At 41.0% G+C, this 22,067-nt stretch overlaps 1 protein-coding gene across 1 annotated transcript in view; it reads left to right on the forward strand.

Moving 5' to 3' along the window:
* Window positions 1–14,212, forward strand: part of LOC114651156 (cell adhesion molecule 2-like) — a 233,519-nt gene extending 219,307 nt beyond the window's left edge. Inside the window, exon 9 of the mRNA XM_051925750.1 lies at window positions 8,975–14,212. Within this exon, the coding sequence (XP_051781710.1) occupies window positions 8,975–9,093 (119 nt within the window). The 3' untranslated portion in view covers window positions 9,094–14,212. The remainder of the gene's footprint in view (window positions 1–8,974) is intronic.
* Window positions 14,213–22,067: the final 7,855 nt, after the last annotated feature.

Consider the following 22,067-nt stretch of genomic DNA (forward strand, 5'->3'; position numbering starts at 1 on the left):
GGAAAAAATATCCTGATGGTAGAGGCTGATGAGACCACCAACCTTCACGCTGGTGTACTTATTCCTCCAGCTGTGCTTACACCCTCAGCCATGGATGTTAACAACTTCACCCTTGTGCTGAGAAATGAGTCCCAAAAGGAGACTGCTATACCAGCAGGTACAGTGTTAGCCCAAGTTTACTTAGTGGATACTGTCACTGAGATTAAGAGCGATTGTTCTCTTAAAACCTTCACTGACCCCAAGCTGTTCAATTTTGGGGAGTCACCCATCCCAGAGGCATGGAAGAGTCGGTTGGCCACAAAGCTATCGGAGAGAGCGGATGTTTTCTCTTTGGATGAGTGGAATGTGGGCCTGGCGAAGGGTGTGACCCATCACATAAGACTCTCGACCATTCAAGGGAGAGGTCACGCAGAATTGCACCTGCTGACATTGAAGACGTCCGGAGGCATCTTCAAGAACTTCTGGCAGCGGGGATGATCAAAGATTCGCGAAGCCCATATGCATCCCCTATTGTCATAGTAAGAAAAAACAATGGCAAAGTGAGGATATGCATTGATTATCGTGTACTCAACTCCAGAACCATTCCAGACCAGTATACTATGCCACGCATAGATGATGCACTTGACTGCCTGACAGGGAGTAAATAGTACCCACTCCTCAAATCCAGAACAGAGAACCATCAGGTGGAAATGTCGGAGGCAGACAAGGAAAAGACAGCCTTTATTTGTCCTCTTGGTTTTTATCAGTTCGATAGAATGCCCCAAGGTATAACTGGTGCTCCAGCCACTTTCCAACGATTGATGGAGAGAGCTGTCGGAGACATGAACCTGCTTCAAGTCTTAGTGTACCTGGATGACCTCATCGTGTTTGGGAAGACACTGGAGGAGCATGAAGAACGTCTCCTTAAAGTGTTAGATCGATTGAAAGAATGTGGCCTTAAAATCGCCATTGACAAATGCCAATTCTGCCAACCCCAAGTGAAATTTTTGGGACACATTGTCTCTGCCTCTGGAGTAGCTACGGACCCTGAGAAAGTGAGCGCTGTCACTCAGTGGAAGAAGCCCACAGACTTAAAGCTCCTTAGGTCCTTCTTAGGATTTTGTGGATATTATAGGCGGTTCATTGAGAATTATTCTGCCATCGTATGCCCTCTCACTGAGTTGACCAAAGGTTACCCCCCTACTCAACAAAAAAGAAAGGTGGTAGCTAAAGAAAAGAAACATAGTTACTTCAAGGTGGATGAGCCATTTGGCAACCATTGGACATCAGCTTGCGATGATGCCTTTCACCAAATAATTCAAAAGCTTACACATGCACCTGTATTGGTGTTTGCGGACCCCACCAAGCCATACATTCTGCATGTAGATGCAAGCCTGAACGGATTAGGGGCTGTGCTAAACCAACAGTATCCCGAAGGACTTCGCCCAGTTGCCTTTGCCAGTCGAAAATTGAGTCAAACTGAAAGAAACTACCCTGTCCACCAGTTAGAATTTCTAGCTTTGAAATGGGCAGTAATTGACATGACTACTTGTATGGGGCAAAGTTCACAGTGAGGACGGATAATAACCCGCTCACATATGTTTTGACAACCGCTAGGCTGAATGCCACAGGTCATCGATGGTTAGCTGCACTTTCGACCTATGACTTTAACATCCAGTATAAGCCTGGATGGGAAAATATCGATACTGACCTGCTGTCGAGAAATCTGCAAGAGACACAAGAAGACTGGGTGGATGTCTCCCCCTCTGGAGTCAAAGCCCTGTGTTGTCAGATCACTATATGGGAGGCCACAAAATGCAGTAGCCAATTTATTGATCTGCTTGGTGCTACACCTGATGCCATTCCTGCTGTGTATGCTCACCTCACACAGATAGACTTGAGTTCACTCGAACAGCTTAGCCACAAAGATCTGTTGGAAGCCCAACGCTCAGACCCAGTACTTGGCAGTGTATGGCAGCAAGTGAAAATGGGTAAAGATGCCTCTACTCTCAGACATACCAATTTTGATGTTGCTCTGTTGCAGAGAGAAAGCTCAAGATCAAGCAGGATCTCCTGCACAGAGTTACCAAAAAACCCCTTGGAAAAGAGGTGGACCAGTTGGTTTTACCTGCTCAGTATAAGCCCATGGTTTTGAAGTCTCTGCACGATGACACTGGGCACCTGGGCATTGACAGAACCACAGAACTTATTAAGGACCGGTTTTACTGGCCCAAAATGGCTTTGGAGATTTCAGCATATGTCCAGAATTGTGGAAGGTGCATTGCTACAAAGTCTCTCCCACAAAGAGCTGCACCTCTCCAACAGATCACAAGCAATGGACCCCTGGATTTGGTGTGTATTGACTTTCTCTCCATTGAACCAGACTCTAAAGGCATAACAAATGTTCTAGTAATCACAGATCACTACTCATGGTATGCTCAGGCATTCCCAGTTGCCAAAGTCCTTTTTGAACAGTTCTTCGTCCATTATGGATTGCCAGCCCGCATCCACTCAGATCAGGGACGGGACTTTGAAAGCAGAGTCATTACAGTGTTGCTGACCCTTCTTGGCATACGTAAGTCAAGAACCTCTCCATATCACCCTCAGGGATACCCCCAATCTGAGAGATTCAATCGCACTCTTTTGTCAATGCTTGGCACCCTTGACCCTGCTCAAAAGCACAAATGGAGCCAACATGTAAGTCAATTAGTTCATGCTTACAATTGTACCAGAAATTATGCCACAGGATTCTCACCCTACTTCCTCATGTTTGGAAGAGAGGCAGGTTTGCCAGTTGACCTGTGTTTTGGCTTTCATTTGGATGAAGAGGATGGGTTGAAGCACAACCAGTATGTGGCTACTATGAGAAAAGAGTTCCAGAGTGCCTACCAGCTTGCATCTGATGCTGCCTCTAAAAATCATGAAAGAAACAAGCGATATTATGATACCAGGGTCAGAGATCAGGTATTGGAGGCAGGAGATCGTGTACTGGTCCGCAACCTTGGAACCACTGGGAAGCATAAACTACAAGACCGATGGAAGTCATTCCCATATAAAGTTATTTCCAAACTACCCAATCTCCCTGTGTATCGAGTCAAACCTGAAAGAGGGACAGGTATAGTAAAGACAGTGCATAGAGATCATCTATTGCCCATTGGTTATTTAGTGAGGATGCCTAGCCAAATCAACCGAGACACACCACCAAAGAAACCAACAACCAGGGCACAAAGGAACATAACTGATCACAAGGATGAGTTACTGCACACTGGACACAACAAAGAGGACTGGACTTCAGAGTCTGAAGAAGAAATCAATAGCTATCTACCTCTTCTACTTCCCACTTACTGTATGAATCCGTCAGCAATCAGGATAACTTGCCAAGAGATATTCTGCAGACAGATAAAACAGTTCTTAGTACTGGTGGTAGTGTTCAGGATTTATCAGAGAATGAGGGACACATGGCTGAGCTCCCATCAACCACAGAGTTCATTGAAGAACCTTCAGAGCCAAATTTAGAATTTGAGGAAGAGATAGAGCTAGCACTGGGGAACACATCTACTTCTAGTACCTTGGCTGTGGATGCTGACTCTACCAATGAACTCCCTGTAAGAAGGACAGTGAAGCCTGTCCTGCGCCTCGGCTATGATGAACCTGGACAGCCTACAGAGAGACCTATTACTATAGTCTACAGAGGCATGGTAATTCAGATTAGTTATCCCAGTTCCATAGACATTAGCAATACTGAACTCCATTAAATAAGCTATGTCCAACTCTAGGAACCACCTGCTCTGATGTAAATAGTCTGATGGGGACATTCAGACATTTAGGAGGGGGAGGGTGTAGCCCCAGGCTCATATAATATAATATTCCCCATAATAATGTTTAGTGGTTGTTTTGTTTTTTTTGTTTTTTTTTTAAAAAAAAGAGAGAGTTTGACGTGGTTTTCGGAGGCTTTAGAGCTCCGGGTGGTGTTCACGTGAGAAGGTGTTGGACGCGAAAAAAAAAAAAAAAGTGGTGGTGGTGAGGAGAGCAAGAGAGGCAAAGGAGCGGAGGGAGCCTGCGAAGAAGCACCGGATACTTGGGATAGCAGTCCAGGTGACAAAAGGAAAGCCTGGCAGCTCCTCGGGCAAGGAGGAAAAACAACAAGTTTTACCCCATTGGAACGGACTAGCTCCATTTCGCTTGCATCGTTTTGCCGTGTGCCAGCCTGCAGGGTAACTCCATCATTTTTCCACAGCGTGGAAGTTCTGTGTTTGGACAATGGACACTGATATTCACTCCGCATATTAGTGAGTACTGTTACCTTTTATGTTGGCTCGTTAGAGCGAATGGGCCTTAACATTTTTGGCCACCACGTTCACGAGCGTCGACCAGGCCTGCAACAAGGGGGGTTGGTGTTAATATTTTATTTTGGTGGCCGCTGGCTTGTGTGTATGTGTCTCTGTGGGCCCCTATACAGTGGTGTGAAAAACTATTTGCCCCCTTCCTGATTTCTTATTCTTTTGCATGTTTGTCACACAAAATGTTTCTGATCATCAAACACATTTAACCATTAGTCAAATATAACACAAATAAACACAAAATGCAGTTTGTAAATGGTGGTTTTTATTATTTAGGGAGAAAAAAAAATCCAAACCTACATGGCCCTGTGTGAAAAAGTAATTGCCCCCTGAACCTAATAACTGGTTGGGCCACCCTTAGCAGCAATAACTGCAATCAAGCGTTTGCGATAACTTGCAATGAGTCTATTACAGCGCTCTGGAGGAATTTTGGCCCACTCATCTTTGCAAAATTGTTGTAATTCAGCTTTATTTGAGGGTTTTCTAGCATGAACCGCCTTTTTAAGGTCATGCCATAGCATCTCAATTGGATTCAGGTCAGGACTTTGACTAGGCCACTCCAAAGTCTTCATTTTTGTTTTTCTTCAGCCATTCAGAGGTGGATTTGCTGGTGTGTTTTGGGTCATTGTCCTGTTGCAGCACCCAAGATCGCTTCAGCTTGAGTTGACGAACAGATGGCCGGACATTCTCCTTCAGGATTTTTTTGGTAGACAGTAGAATTCATGGTTCCATCTATCACAGCAAGCCTTCCAGGTCCTGAAGCAGCAAAACAACCCCAGACCATCACACTATCACCACCATATTTTACTGTTGGTATGATGTTCTTTTTCTGAAATGCTGTGTTCCTTTTACGCCAGATGTAACAGACATTTGCCTTCCAAAAAGTTCAACTTTTGACTCATCAGTCCACAAGGTATTTTCCCAAAAGTCTTGGCAATCATTGAGATGCAAAATTGAGACGAGCCCTAATGTTCTTTTTGCTTAACAGTGGTTTGCGTCTTGGAAATCTGCCATGCAGGCCGTTTTTGCCCAGTCTCTTTCTTATGGTGGAGTCGTGAACACTGACCTTAATTGAGGCAAGTGAGGCCTGCAGTTCTTTAGACGTTGTCCTGGGGTCTTTTGTGACCTCTCGGATGAGTCGTCTCTGCGCTCTTGGGGTAATTTTGGTCGGCCGGCCACTCCTGGGAAGGTTCACCACTGTTCCATGTTTTTGCCATTTGTGGATAATGGCTCTCACTGTGGTTCACTGGAGTCCCAAAGCTTTAGAAATGGCTTTATAACCTTTACCAGACTAATAGATCTCAATTACTTCTGTTCTCATTTGTTCCTGAATTTCTTTGGATCTTGGCATGATGTCTAGCTTTTGAGGTGCTTTTGGTCTACTTCTCTGTGTCAGGCAGCTCCTATTTAAGTGATTTCTTGATTGAAACAGGTGTGGCAGTAATCAGGCCTGGGGGTGGCTACGGAAATTGAACTCAGGTGTGATACACCACAGTTAGGTTATTTTTTAACAAGGGGGCAATTACTTTTTCACACAGGGCCATGTAGGTTTGGATTTTTTTTCTCCCTAAATAATAAAAACCATCATTTAAAAACTGCATTTTGTGTTTACTTGTGTTATATTTGACTAATGGTTAAATGTGTTTGATGATCAGAAACATTTTGTGTGACAAACATGCAAAAGAATAAGAAATCAGGAAGGGGGCAAATAGTTTTTCACACCACTGTAGTTGTTAAGTTAGAGTGAGGTTTTAGTGATTAAGTTTGCTCATATTATAGATTTTGTTATTGTGTTCTTCTTTATCAGTGGGATGTTTTAAGTGCGGGTAAAAGCAAACAGTTAAGAGTACATTTGTAAGGTTTAAGTGCACTGCCTGAACCTATAGGTATTTGTTGTGAAGGGTAAATATACAGCAATTTGTGTGAGTTTCTAATTTCTGTAATCTATGATTTATGGGAATTTTGATTGGACTTAACTATAAATAGTTTTTTTTTGGTTTTTTTTTGAGATTTTTTCAATTTAGTCAATAAATTGTTATATTTTGGGAATATATTTGTATTGTAAATTGTATTACAAATTACTAATTGTGAAACAGCTGGTAGCTTATTACTGGGGAGTAGGTAAGGGAAATAGAGTTTACAAACTTAGGGCGCTATCCTATGGCTAAAGGGTAAAGAAAGTGCTACATATTGTATGAGTCATTTAGGAATGATAGCCCTTTTTATACATAAACCCCCCAATGTTCAGGGGTGTGAGCAGTTCCCTTATCTCATTAATTATTAAGCAGGTAGAAGGCCTGGAGTTAATTCCAAGTGTGGAATTTGCATTTGGAAGCTGTCACTGTTAGCTCTGAATCTGATGTCCAAAGAGCTGTCCATGCAATTAAAAACAGTCCATCATCAGACTGAGAAAACAAAAGAAACCCTTTAGAGAGATTGCAGAAACATAAGGAGTGGTCAAATCAACCATTTGGTGCATGCTTTATAAGATGGAACACACTGGTGAACTGAGCAGCGTCAGAAGGTCTGGACAACCACAACTATGCCGGATGATTGCAGAATTCTTTCCTTGGTGAAGAAGAACCCCTTGACAGCATTTAGCCAAACCAGGACTACTCTCCGGGAGAAAGACCTCTTGCTTCATTAAAGTAAATACAGAAGGTTTACCACAAGATGTAAACCATTATTAAACTTCAAGCATAGGAAGGAGATATTAGACTTTGCCAAAAAACATTTTTAAAAGCCTGTCCAGTTCTGGAACAATTTTCTTTCAACAAGGGAAACTAAGATCAATATATACCAGAATGCTGGAAAGAGAAGAATATGGAGTAGAGTATAAACGGCACATGATCTGATGAATACCACATCATCTGTGAAACATGGTGGATGCAGTTTTATGCCGTGATCATGCGTGGCTATGAATGGAAGTCAGTCATTAGTGTTTATTGATGATATGACTGCTGGCAGTAGTAGCAGGATGGATTCTGAACTTACAGGGCTACACTGACTGCTCAGATTCAGACAAACACTGCAGAACTGATAGGACCACACATCACAGTACAGATGGGCATTAAACCAAAACATACTGAGAAAGCAAACTAAGTGCTTTTTGAGTCAACAAAGTTAAATATTCTTCAATGGCTAACTCAATCAACTGACCACAACCCAACTGGACATGCATTTCACTTACTGAAGACAAATCTGATGGCTGAAAGTCCAACGAACAAGCAGTCACTGAAGACCGCTGCAGTAAAGTCCTGGCAAAGTATCACTAGGGTGGAAACCCAGCACTTGAAGATGGCCATGGGTTCCAGACTTCAGGCAGTCATTTACTGTAAAGGAGTTTCAACCAAATATTTAAAAAGATCATTATATTAATGATTGTTAGTTTGTTCAAATACTTTTGATCTCCTTAGAAGGAGGGGACCATATATAAATGTCTTTTTTTTTTTAAAAACAGCTCATACAATGTTTTTGTTAAACCCTTTGAATTAAAGCTGAAAGCCTACACTTCAATCACATAGTTATTTCTTCATTTCAGATCCATTGTGGGGGTGTAAAAAGCAAAAATGATGAAACTTGTGTCACTGTCCAAATACTTCTGGACCTGACTATCTTGTTGCCCCAGCTGTTGTCAAGTATACGCTTTAAAAATAGCAATAATTTTCTACTTAAAATCTGATTTTGCTTTATTAGGCAACAACCCCCTCATGATCCTAAGCTATGATTAAAATGGATCTATAGTAAAATACTAAAATAATGAATAAAATGTTGAATACATACATTTACTAATTTAAGTTCTTTTTTTATAGTTTTTGGCACAGTTTATGGTTCATTAGCAATGGTACCCTTTTTAGTATGTTCAATACCAATTGACTGATTTTTTTACCTCTGATCTCTTTTTATTTTATGATCATATTTGGGAGAATATCATTCATTTAAGCTTTTCATTTATCTTGTATGAATGGCATCTAAATTAAACTGATATAAGTTTAAGTTTTCAAATAATACAAGGAAAAAAAGAGAGATTCAGCAGCAGCAGCTGACATGTTAATCGATCTCCAGAGATGAATGCATAGTGGCTTTGGTTTAAAATAAGTGACAAACTGCTCTGTTCAGTTCCATTTTACATGTTTCTAAATATCAGTAAAACTAAAGACAGAAACAACATCAATGTATAAAGTACCAATATATTACAATAACTGCATGCTTAGTAATGCCAAGTTTTATATGTCTGTGTCTTTGCTTTTATACCATGCATTGAATCAAATCTAACTTTGAAATGCCTTGGTATGCTATAAAATAAATTTCCAGTTTATTAGCCATGAATTTTCACTTCACTATGCGAAACATATCCAAGGATTCCCACATAATGAATCACAGACTGAGATTATATTTCTTTGATATTTTCTATGCATTCTATACAAAAAAAGACGTCCTTTCACTCATTGAGAGTATTTGGTACCAATCAAAGATATGATGCACTGACTCTAATATTCTTAGGCTTATTTAGATTTTTTTTTAATATTGACACAATAGATTTGTACCTCTTTGACATTTTCAGTATTTTCAATAAAAAGCAACTGTCTTTTGTGCCTCTATGTTTTACAATGAACTGCTTATCCATCTAAGCCCCTTTCTTTCTTTTTTTTTAGGAACATACTTAACAAATGAAGCAAAAGGAGCTGAAGATGCGCCTGATGCAGACACAGCCATTATCAATGCAGAAGGCAACCAGGCAAATGCAGAAGAAAAAAAAGAATACTTTATTTAGATATAGGCTACATTTTTGCTTACTGAAGTTGCTGCTTGTTTAAACCAGCAATTAATTAGTCATCTTTCTGTAATTATTGTGTTCATATATTATATACACATCCATACATGACATATATACACACATTTGTGTGTCATTTAAACTTCTGTACATTCTTGTTAATAGCTGGTTTCCTCAAGCAACAAGTTGCTGAAGATGCTTCTTTTTTATTACATATTTTCAGTATAAGAAAAACCAACAAACAACACATACTCCCATGCTACAGCCCCTTTCCAAAAACAGTGCTCAATATACAGACATTTATTTAATTCAAATATAATTTTGTTTCAAAGGGAGCAATTTTTTAATATTACATAAATGTTTGATATTGTATTATACATTTTAGAAACTATACTGTATAATAGCCCATTACTCTTAAACATATTAGTATTGTTCCAATTATGATGTAAAAAAAAAAAAAAAATACAAAATTTAAATGCTGTTCCTTGCCCTCCTGTATGTGTTGTGAAAATAATTTAAGAGGAGTGGATGAGTGTATATTACATTTAGAATTAGGATTTATTTTAGGATTTTTATCCACTTATTAATGTCTGAAAATTTTATAGTCAAACAGTTTATATGCAGCATGTTAACTTAGTGTTTCTAGTAGTATTTATACATGTGAGTGCAGGTACAAACACTTTATTATATGTGTGTCCGGACACCAGAAAAGCACAACATGAACCTACAGCCATTTTTATTCCCTCATTCTGCGCATTTATATTATGTCTATATATTGCAGCACTGGAAAATGTATACATTAAAACTGGAAGCACAAACCCGAACGAAAAAGAAAAAAGCATTAATGTATCAGCCTGTAGACTGCCTCAGGATTCTGTGTTCTGATATTATAAATAAGTTCCAAACCAGTCGTGTTGTAATTAACACACATCTCGATTAGGCTGTCAGACAGGACACAGAAGCAATGCGTTTGGATTGAATTTAATGGTGTTGTTTTTTTTTCCCAAATGGAAATAAATGAGCTCCCTTGTTGATACAGCTGTATATCATGTCTGCTAAATGTGCTTATTAGTGCAAATTATTGTTTAATTTTGATACCCTCTTACTCTAAATTTGTATACTAGTTCAATTTCTCTATAACACTCTATACACATGTTCAATTTATCAGTCATTTTTTCATTGCCTGTATGTTTTTTCTCTCCCCAGAAAGCATGTATATACAGTGTAATTAATAACATTTAGTAATAGACTTATTCAAAAATTATCCAGCTGTTCTGCAACTACTGTCTGTTAAAGCTCTTGTTTTTTTGATGAATGGTTTTACTGAAAAGAATTTGCAATATCCTAGTCCTGCGTATAAATGCTGCTTTCGAAAGAAATAATTTTGATTCTGCGACAGCAGCCCTTCTCCACATAGTGGGGCAAAAAAAAAACACACACACATTAAGGCAGGCAACCAATACAATAAGATTTAAAAAGTCATTTGAATTGTATTTTTTCAAAAAATTTTTTTGTACCTTTTTAGATGAAATCACTCCTATGGAGTGAATTAACTGTCAAGATTATCCGTGTGCAAAAAAACAAAGTTGTTGGTAAAAGAGTTTGCTTCTTCATCCGCACAGCACGTCGTTTTAGGGGGTTCACTGTATCACAGGCTCACTCACGATGGCAGACCCCCAGTGCTAAACTGGTCAGCATAATCACTCCCAGTTGGAAAGACTCAATGGAAAGGAAATGCAGAACAGATGGATGAAGTGAGCGCATGCCCACAACTGCTTTAGCTCTTTACTCTGCAATATATGGTGGCACTTTGTGCCCATTTGGAGCTCATCCTGGACTGTTCAGCCTTTTGTCACAAAACAGAAATGTCCTCAATGTGGGTATAATGAAAAATCTGTACAGTTCTTATTAATTGTAGTGAATTCTTGTTTAGGTATTTGAGGAATATTTATTCATTTTACTTTGGCTACAACGAGTCTTAGCTATGTTACAATGGCACAAGATTGAAATGAGCAAATCATGAAGCACTTTTAAATATAATGTAACCCTTGTGCCATTTGTGTTTTGCACAGAAACATGTCAGAAAACATCTGGCTTTGGTGTAATTATGCATATTAGAAAGAAAAAGTGCCCAAACGGTGCCACTTTGCATATCAGAGACTGATGTTCTTTGTGATTCTGTGTTCTCCGACAGCTCAGCCTCCAAAGGCGCACACGACTGACTCGACCAAGTGAGAGTTTCTGGGCCTCAGAAGGGCTAATCTTACGACACTCAAATTGGTTTTTGCACACTTGAATTTTGAACAGCTAATTCGCTCCATATTTGCTTTCATACATTCAACACAACAATTTAGCTTTGTTGGACATTTTCATTTATAAGTAGAATTGTCTTTCAGAGAAAAAGGAATATCGTGAAGAAAGTCGATATAAAGAAACGCAACTCCTCGTACCTTCCATTTTCGGTGCTCCCTGCCATAAAGATGAAAGAAGGGAGGCTCGTATGTATAATGTTTTTAACAAATGTGAATTGTACAAATAGCTCAAACTATTTTCATCATTTCTTCTGCACTGTACCATACAATACGATAGATACAGTAGGAAATCTCCAACCTCTTTACAACAGCTGTGTTATCCAGTTACAGTATATGTATTCAAAATCGTATCAAGCAGCTTAAGGAAACCGTCACCATGGCTGCCTTTGTGTTTGCAGCAAACAAAATGGAGGACTTTGTTAAAGGTGACAAATTTCAAAATGCAAGAGTAGTTAGCATTCATGACACTTTGTTATAACAAATCAACGTTCTTTAAAGTTTTTCTACTAATTGCATTTGCTTAAAGATGTTTTGATTTTGTTTTTTTTTTTTTTCTGGAATACGTGAGGTCCTAGTGTTACCTTTGTTAAAATGTCTTTCAAACATGATGATTTACAACTGAAAAATTATTATTCTTTTTAATTAAAAACATTGCAAGTCTCTAATAAGTGTGCCCGTTTTCATGAAACAAGCTAAACTGTTTAGCATAGTCAATAATTATTGCTTTTTTTATTATAAGGAAATATTTTGATTTGCTTATCAGTTGTTTTAATCAGCATTTGCGCACATAAAGAAGGCTAACAATGTCAGCAGTCACGAATAATCAGAATTTTGAGTACACAACATTTATAGTACAGTTTCATACTGCAAAACCTGAGTTAGGTAACCAGGTCATAAACCTTACTTGTTCCAGGGGTCGTCTTAAATCCATTTATTTTAGCAGACTTAAAGAATGAAGAATCCAAACTAGTGAGGAAACACTTTTACGGTTATAGAACACATTTTGAATATGCATATTTTTTTAGTTTACCAGAGAAATTTGCCTATCTGATGATAAGATACAAAAGTATTTGCAATATATGTTTAAAAAAAATCTTGAAATCAAAAAATGAAAAAAAAAATTGTGTGCAAGTCCCTTTTGTGTGTAATTTGACTCTTTCATGATGTATTTTAATTTTGCTGGTGTCTTATACGATTCCTGTCTTTTCCACCGGGGACCATCGGTGCACTTGAATAAACAAGCAGATATGGTGGAGAAGGAGGAAGCCTACACCACTGTAAGCGTCTGCCACAATAGCATTTTGTTCTTTTCTTTAAAGTGCCAGTTGGACTCATGTGTGTCAAGGCACATTAAAAATAATGTGATGACTTGAACAGGATTTAATGTTCCATGACTGCGCCTTCTGTCAACATGGCTCAGGTTCCATCTCCATGACCTTCTTCTTTCTGCTATTCAGCTTACATGCATCAGAGTGTTGAACATCAGCAGCACTTCAATGATTACTCCCGTTTGTCTCCAATGTACATTTGAATTTCTCTCTCCCTCACTTAGGCATTTACTGTTTTTTCTAAATGTAAAATGATATTCCTCTACAGCTACTGTACATAAGACATTTCATATGTCAAGTTCATTAACACCATGAGGAGATCCCCAGTGTTTATGCAGGGAATATCGTTGCAGATTACTTGTGTCAACAGTACAATAAATTATTACAGTTGGCATAAATGGAGCATGAACTGCTAGAAAACTTTGCAATATGATGGAAATATTATGGTGCCTGGTCACGGGTTTTACTTCTCACTGAAGCTGCTGCTGCTACCACAATCTGATATGGACGAGATCTCTTTATGTTAGCCTCATGATTCCCAGTCTCTGTAACAGCGAAACTGTGAGCTCCCAGTTCAGGAGGCACATTGTGGAACAGAAACTCAGTAGCTATGGCAGTCAAAACCACTCCAAATGTAATTTGCCAGGTCTTCTTGCAAGACTTATAAATAGAGTTATGTAGCAGTTTGTTGAAATAGTATTTAATTAACACTTGCATCTGCGACAGGAAATATTAGTAAAGTGTGTTTCCATGATGAAAATGCAGTACAGCACTTTCGCTCTAATCACGGTGGGAGAGACCTGAAACTCAAGGGTAAAAACATTGATTTTCTAAACTTCTTTTTATGCTTTCACAGTAGAGAGGCAAATAAAAGTTTCATCTTACTGTAGTCAGGAATTATTTATAAAATAATCTAAAAGACAGCTCTAAAATACTAATTTTAGTGAAAAACACTCATTTTCTTTAACTGTAAATGCCACATATCAGATTTTTTAAATTCCCACCTCAGTATATACATTATTATTAAAGTTATGTTAGTTTTCATTATTCAAGAGACTTACTCAAGAAGACCCTTTAAAATGAAAGAGCAAGTGTTACAACACATAGGCGGCCAAATGGACAGGATCCATAAGACATGCGTGTGTGTGTGTGTGTTTGGTTTTGTTTGGTTTTGTTTTTGTTTTGCCTAATAGACTTATTGAAATGAGACATTTTAACATTTTGCACAGTTCTTCACCAATATTTTAATGCTCTGTTGTTTGATTTGAACTGTCATATAAAAAACGTGTTACATAAAAGGAAAACTAGAAGACATCATATTTACATGTAGTGAAGTTTTGCATCTCAGGAATATGTTTCAGTTGTCTCCCACTCAGAACTGTGATATGCTAGTTAATTTAAATAGCATGTCATTGTTCCATGGAACAATGGTTTTGTTGGAATTTAATCATAAACTGTTAATAAAAGAATTTCATGTTTTATTGCCTGATGTGTGGTTTGTGTTCAAATACATTTTTTGTTTGAAGACAGCTGTATGAAATAAATGTACCTTTCACAAAGCATTTGGAATTATAATTCTTAGCAGGTGAGGAATGAATTTAGATATTTAGAGTGACCAGGTGGGATTCCAAATTCTAAACAAAAAATATACACTCACCTGCCTCTTTATACACCTGTTCAGCTGCTTCTTAACGTCTAAACATCTAATCGGCCAATCATATGGCAGCAACATGCCCGTAGACATGGTCAAGACTGATGTTCAAACTGAGCATCAGAATGGGGAAGAAAGGGGATTTAAGTGACTTTAAATGTGGCATGGTTGTTAGTTTCAGACAGGCTGGTCTGAGTATTTCAGAAACTGCTGATCTACTGAGATTTTCACATACAACCATCTCTAGGGTTAACAGAGAATGGTCCGAAAAAGGGAAAATATCCAGTGAGTAGCAGTCCTCTGGGAGAAAATGCCTATTTGATACCAGAGGTCAGAGAAGTATGGCCAGACTGATTCAAGCTGAATGCACAACACATTGACTTTGAAGCAGATGGGCTACAGCAGCATGAGACAACACCGGGTGCCATTCCTGTCAGGTCAGAACATGCAACTGAGACATGGGCTTACCAAAATTGAACAATAGATGATTGGAAAAAGTTGCCTGGTCTGATGAGTCTTGATTTCTGCTACAACATTTGGATGGTAAGGTCAGAATTTGGCATCAACAATATGGAAGCATGGATCCATCGTGCCTTGTATCAATGGTTCAGGCTGCTAGTGGTGGTGGTGGTGTAATGGTGTGGAGGATATTTTCTTGGCACACTTTGGGACCCTTAGTACAAAATTAGGATCATTTAAATGCTACACCCTACCTGAGTATTGTTGCTGACCATGTCCATCTCTTTATTACCACAGTGTACACATATTCTGATGGCTACTTCCAGTAAGATAATGCAGCATGTCACAAAGCTCAAATCATCTCAAACTGGTTTCCTGAATGTGACAATGAGTTCACTGTACTCAAATGGCCTCCACAGTCACCAGATCTAATGGAACACCTTTGAGATGTGGTGGAACAGGAGATTGCATGATGGATGTGCAGCTGACAAATCTGCAGCAACTGTGTGATGCTATCATGTCAATGGGGTCCAAAATCCTCAAGGAATATTTCCAGCACTTGTTGAACCTATATAGCAAAGAATTATGGCAGTTCTGAAAGCAAAAGGGGGTCCAACTCAGTACTAGCAAGGTGTTCTCAATAAAGTGGCCGGGGAGTGCATATACAATATTCCTGTTTGAATTTTCAGAATCAATTTTGGCATGGGTGGCACGGTGGTGCAGTGGTAGCGCTGCTGCCTCGCAGTTAGGAGACCTGGGTTCGCTTCCCGGGTCCTCCCTGCGTGGAGTTTGCATGTTCTCCCCATGTCTGCGTGGGTTTCCTCCGGGCACTCCAGTTTCCTCCCACAGTCCAAAGACATGCAGGTTAGGTGGATTGGCGATTCTAAATTGGCCCTAGTGTGTGCTTGGTGTGTGGGTGTGTTTGTGTGTGTCCTGTGGTGGGTTGGCACCCTGCCCGGGATTGGTTCCTGCCTTATGCCCTGTTCTGACTGGGATTGGCTCCAGCAGACCCCTGTGACCCTGTGTTCGGATTCAGCGGGTTGGAAAATGGATGGATGGATTTTGGCATTAAAACAGACAGTAGATCAGTCAAAGTCACTGGACAACAGCAACTAAAGATATGGCAGAATTTCAGCTACAGTCTGCTTACAAACCTAGACACAAACTCCATCTATTCTGATGATTTCTGACAGTAGCAGAGAAAAGTTACAACTGTGGAAGAAATCATGTCACTTAAGGACTACAACAGGGGTGGGCAATGAGGGTCCTGGAAAGCCACAGTGGCTGCAGGTTTTTATTCCAACCCAATTGCTTAGTTATAAACCAATCCTTGCCAATCTCAGACCTTATTTAATTTTATGGCTTGTTAGTCTGCGCAATGTAAGGTTTTTATATTGTACATTTTTTCCTTTCCAAGGATATCATCCAAATGATTTGAAGCCTAAAACAGATGATTTTCAGTCTGTCACATTTTTCTGTTAAGTGTTTTATTAAATCAAACGGTGCATGATGAACACACACACAGATGTAAATGGAAAAAAGCTAGCTGGAGAACTGCTGGCTGCTTTGTAACTTTCATCTTATTGCTAATAAGGATCCATTAAAACACTGAATGCAGCGGTTTAAGACTGAAATAAGCAAATAAAGGTGGGGAACCTTAATAAGCGAGACCACTAAAATGAAGCAGCAAAATGTCACTTAAGCAGTAAGTCTTTCATCAGCAATAATGGACTTCTCATTAAGAAACTGAGCTGGAACAAAAACCTGCGGCTCTCCAGGACCGACATTGCCCACGCCTGGACTACAAGGTTACTGCCATAGCATTCCATTCTTGACACAAGAGGGGGCAATTAGCTGGAAGATGTCAGCAAGTTTCAACAGGACTCTGAGGAAAAGAGCGATTCACAGATAAAAGGGTGCATGAAGCCTGTCACTACTACCCAATTACACATACGTTCACTTCAACCCGGTATGTCATCTTTGAGTGGTCGACGTCACATTTTAAAAGCGTACAGGGCAATTTTGTTTTATGGCTATTATGTATGTTTAGATATTATCATAGTTAATATGTGCAAGGATATTTACTGCTTAGGAAATAGAATGGAGTTGTATTTACAATACACCCAGATCTGACTATGCAATTATCGCATTGCATTAAAAGCTGCATAGTTAGATCTGGACCACCCTATAGTTGTTATTTGGAAAAGTAGCGTGTGGTCACGTGGCTGACGTGTGCTTTGCAAACGCTAGAGGTTGCTGAGAGTTTTTGGTGTTTTCTGTAGTGTGAGAGTTAAATAAAAAAAAGACATTTTGCTCTTAAAATTGTGGGGCTAAGGAACTGTGCGTGATTTTTAAAGCTTTTTCCCTTTAGTTTTCTTTTTTTTTTGCTTTTTTTTCGCCCGCACAAGAGCAAAAGTAGGCTAACTGGGTGTTTGGAGGTGCGCTTGGAAAAGTTACTTGTACGTGTAGTTGTTCTTGTTATCTGTATTTGAACTGGCATTGAAGAGGCAGGCTAGAAAGCAGCAGTAACTGATATCGGCATTTGTAAGCAAATAACCGCGTCGTCGTAACAGCGATTCCTTATTTTAAAGGAAAAGAAAAAAAAGGCTGCGGCTGACTTCCAAGGAGTAAAAAGGGAAGGCTCAGCGGTGCGCAGGTAAGCGGCCAGCATTAAGACGCCGATCAGGCACAAGGGAGGCTGTAGGAACAAATAAGGCAGTAAAGTTTTATTTGTTTATTTTAGATTGAACAGTCCTTAGCGGTCCAGAGGTAAATCAGTTAAGTGGGCGACAGCATAAGGGATCATTAATACAAACAGTGCGAGTGAAGAGCTTATAAGTAAGAGGAACGCAAAGTTAGGAGAAGAGACAGAGAAAGTTAAAGTTAACCTTATAGAAGGACAAACAGCAGGCACCTGAGAGGGAGAACAGTACAGGAGCTTAAAGGGACATCCATCCATTCTCTTCCGCTTATCCGAGGTCGGGTCGCGGGGGCAGCAGCTTGAGTAGAGATGCCCAGACTTCCCTCTCCCCGGCCACTTCTTCTAGCTCTTCCGGGAGAATCCCGAGGCGTTCCCAGGCCAGTCGAGAGACATAGTCCCTCCAGCGTGTCCTGGGTCTTCCCCGGGGCCTCCTCCCGGTTAGACGTGCCCGGAACACCTCACCAGGGAGGCGTCCAGGAGGCATCCTGATCAGATGCCCAAGCCACCTCATCTGACTCCTCTCGATGGGAGGAGCAGCGGCTCTACTCTGAGCCCCTCCCGGATGACTGAGCTTCTCACCCTATCTTTAAGGGAAAGGCCAGACACCCTGCGGAGGAAACTCATTTCAGCCGCTTGTATTCGCGATCTCGTTCTTTCGGTCACTACCCATAGCTCATGACCATAGGTGAGGGTAGGAACATAGATCGACTGGTAAATTGAGAGCCTCGCCTTGCGGCTCAGCTCCTTTTTCACCACGACAGACCGATGCAGAGCCCGCATCACTGCGGACGCCGCACCGATCCGCCTGTCAATCTCACGCACCATTCTTCCCTCACTCGTGAACAAGACCCCGAGATACTTGAACTCCTCCACTTGGGCAGGATCTCGCTCCCAACCCTGAGAGGGCACTCCACTCTTTTCTGGCTGAGGACCATGGTCTCGGATTTGGAGGTGCTGATTCCCATCCCAGCCGCTTCACACTCCGCTGCGAACTGATCCAGAGAGAGCTGAAGATCACGGCCTGATGAAGCAAACAGGACAACATCATCTGCAAAAAGCAGTGACCCAATCCTGAGTCCACCAAACCGGACCCCCTCAACACCCTGGCTGCGCCTAGAAATTCTGTCCATAAAAGTTATGAACAGAATCGGTGACAAAGGGCAGCCCTGGCGGAGTCCAACTGTCACTGGAAACGGGTTTGACTTACTGCCGGCAATGCGGACCAAGCTCCGACACCGATCGTACAGGGACCGAACAGCTCTTATCAGGGGGGCCGATACCACATACTCTCAGAGCACCCCCCACAGGATTCCCCCAGGGACACGGTCGAACGAATTTTCCAAGAACACAAAACACATGTAGACTTGTTGGGCAAACTCCCATGCACCCTCCAGGACCCTGCTAAGGGTGTAGAGCTGGTCCACTGTTCCACAACTAGGACGAAAACCACACTGTTCCTCCTGAATCCGAGGTTCGACTATCTGACGGACCCTCCTCTCTAGGACCCCCAAATAGACTTTTCCAGGGAGGCTGAGGAGTGTGATCCCTCTGTAGTTGGAACACACCTTCCGGTCCCCCTTCTTAAAGAGGGGGACCACCACCCCGGTCTGCCAATCCAGAGGCACTGTCCCTGATGTCCATGCGATGTTGCAGAGGCGTGTCAACCAAGACAGTCCTACAACATCCAGAGCCTTGAGGAACTCCGGGCGTATCTCATCCACCCCCGGGGCCCTGCCACCAAGGAGTTTTTTGACCACCTTGGTGACCTCAGTCCCAAAGATGGGGGAGCCGTGTAAAATAGCTGTAGCAGTTCATAATGTTACCATTTAAGTTAAATGATTTAACTTTAACAAAAAAAAGAGGTTAAGGCAGTTTTACTAATCCCAAATCCAATTTTAATAATGAGACCAGTGCAACACAAGTCCTGTTGGATGTTGGACTTTTTAGGTGATGGTTTGGAAGAGCCAGTTGTCTATGAGGGCTACATCTGCAGGAGATGCCAGCTGGTCCAGCATCTCGAGCTCAAGGTCGCTGAACTGCGTTGTAGTAGAGAATTGGCGGACTTGGCCCAGGTGTCCTTTAGAGAGATAGTGTGCGCCCCCAAGATGGCTTGAGAGGAGATTCCAGACCAGACAGGTAGAAATAGGTGAGTCACGGTCACAAGGCGTAAGGTAAAGGGTTCACACTGTCCAGGGGCATCAACCCCAGAATTAAAAGAGGCAAACCGTTATCATGTCCTTTGTGGAGCTGGATTGTGTCTCTGATAATTCTGAGGTGGTTTGGCAGGGATGAGGAGTCCCAATGGGCCACCTCAAAACCATTTCCCAGAAAGAGAGGTAGTGATAGTTGGGGACTCAATAATTAGGAGGGTTGAAGCACAGGTGTGCTCCAGAGAGAGAGAGACTTGCACGGTGTGTTGCATTCCAGGTGAACAGGTGGTGGACCTCCCTGAAAGGGTGGATAGGCTCTTGGCCAGAGCGGGGGTGGATCCAGTTGTCATTGTCCATGTTGGAACAAATGACATACATAAGGGTAGTCTGTCAGTTCTGTGATCCAAATTCAAATAGTTAGGTGCCAAGCTGAGGAGCAGAACTGACAAGATAGATTAGAACGCTTAACGCGTGGCTCAAATCTTGGTGCAGGGTAGAAGGGTATAGGTTTATGGGGCTTTGGGACTCCTTTCAGAACAGATGGGACCTGTCCCATCGTGACGGGTTACATCTGAACTGGAGGGGCACCAATATATCGGGCAGGCATATGAGTAGGCTAGTCGAGGATTGTTTAAACTAGGGAATGGGGGGGCAGGGAGTTTGGGACAGGCCAGGTTTAGATCTATATATGGAGGAACAAACAACGGTGTAGAAATAAAAATGCATAGTAATGTAAATTCTAAGCAAACATTTAAATGTAGAAGGAGTAACACATTAAAAACTTCTAGCTTTAAGGCAAGCTATATCAAAAATAAGGTAAGTGAGTTGGAGCTGTATGTAGCAGAGCATAATTATATTATAGAAATAACAGAAACCTGGCTAAATAACAAAGATGGGGATGAGTGTAACATAGAGGGATACACATTTTTTAGGAATTATAGACAGAACAGAAAAGGAGGTGGGGTTCCTGTTTATCCATCCATCCATCCAGTTTCCAAGCCGCTGAATCCGAACACAGGGTCACGGGGGTCTGCTGGAGCCAATCCCAGCCAACACAGGGCACAAGGCAGGAACCAATCCTGGGCAGGGTGCCAACCCACCGCAGGTTCCTGTTTATGCCAAACAGAATTTAAATGTAAGACCTCCTCAGTTGGATGATGAGCCCCATCTTAGTGAGGACTATCTTAGTGTGGCTTCACTTGGAAAATATTAGGGAAAGAGGTCTTATTTTAGGAGTGTGTTATAGACCACCCAATTCAGACAGTAATTTCAACACACATCTTTTTAGTAATATCAAAAAGGCAAGTTTACAGGGAGATATAGTCATGGGGGACTATATTTGTTAAGTTGAACTTTGGTGGGGGACATTTTGAGTAGATGCTACAATGTCTAAGTAGGATACACTGGGATAAGCTTTTAAGTGTGGAGACAGTCGAGGAGCAGTGGAACAGGTTTAAAAATGTTTTACATGTAATGCAGGACAGATACATACCTAAATTTGGAATTAATAGGAAACTAAAAAAACCTCCACGGAGGATTAATAAAGATTTAAAAAAGAAATTGCAAAGGAAAAAACTGCTTTATAAGGCATATAAGACTAATGACTGCAAAGTGAATCGTAGAGCTTATGAGAACATGAGGGCAACCATTAAGAAGGATATCAGGAAGGCTAAAAGACAGTTGGAGAGGAATATAGCAGATAAGGTGAAAGATGACCCTAAGAGATACTTTCATTATTTTAGTAGTAAAAGAACAGTCAAGGAGGAGGTCAAGTGCATCAGAAATAGTAAAGGGGAATTAAAAGACACAGTGAAATAGCAGATGCCCTAAACTTACATTTTTCTGAGGTGTTTACAAGTGAGCAAGTAGATAACCTCCCAGAGGTAAATGCGACTACTAAGGAGGTACTGAGGGATTTGGAGATTGTAGAGGGAGAAAAGATGCTCAGATTAAATAAGCTGAAATCAAACAAATCACCAGGGGCCTCATGCATAACGCCGTGCGTAGAATTCGCACTATAACATGACATAAGCACAAAAGCCGAAATGTGGTTACGCACAGAAAAATCCAGATGCAGGAATCTGTGCGTTTGCCAACTTCCGCGTTCTTCCGCTACATAAATCCCGCTCAGCGTGGAAATAAAAAGCACGTGCACACGCCTGCTGTCCCGCCCCCAACTCCTCCCAGAATTACGCCTCCTTGAATATGCAAATGTAGAAGAAGAGCGTTCTCCTCGGCACCATGTGCCCTGTGTATTTGGTAACTAAGTTTCATAACAGTGCTCTGCCAGTAAAAAAGAAAGCTTGATTTATTGAACTGACAAAAATATGTTACCCAATGCCTAACTTCCTCAAAGTACATGGCTCAGGAAAG

This window comes from Erpetoichthys calabaricus, chromosome 4, assembly GCF_900747795.2.
Source record: "Erpetoichthys calabaricus chromosome 4, fErpCal1.3, whole genome shotgun sequence".
NCBI lineage: Eukaryota > Metazoa > Chordata > Cladistia > Polypteriformes > Polypteridae > Erpetoichthys > Erpetoichthys calabaricus.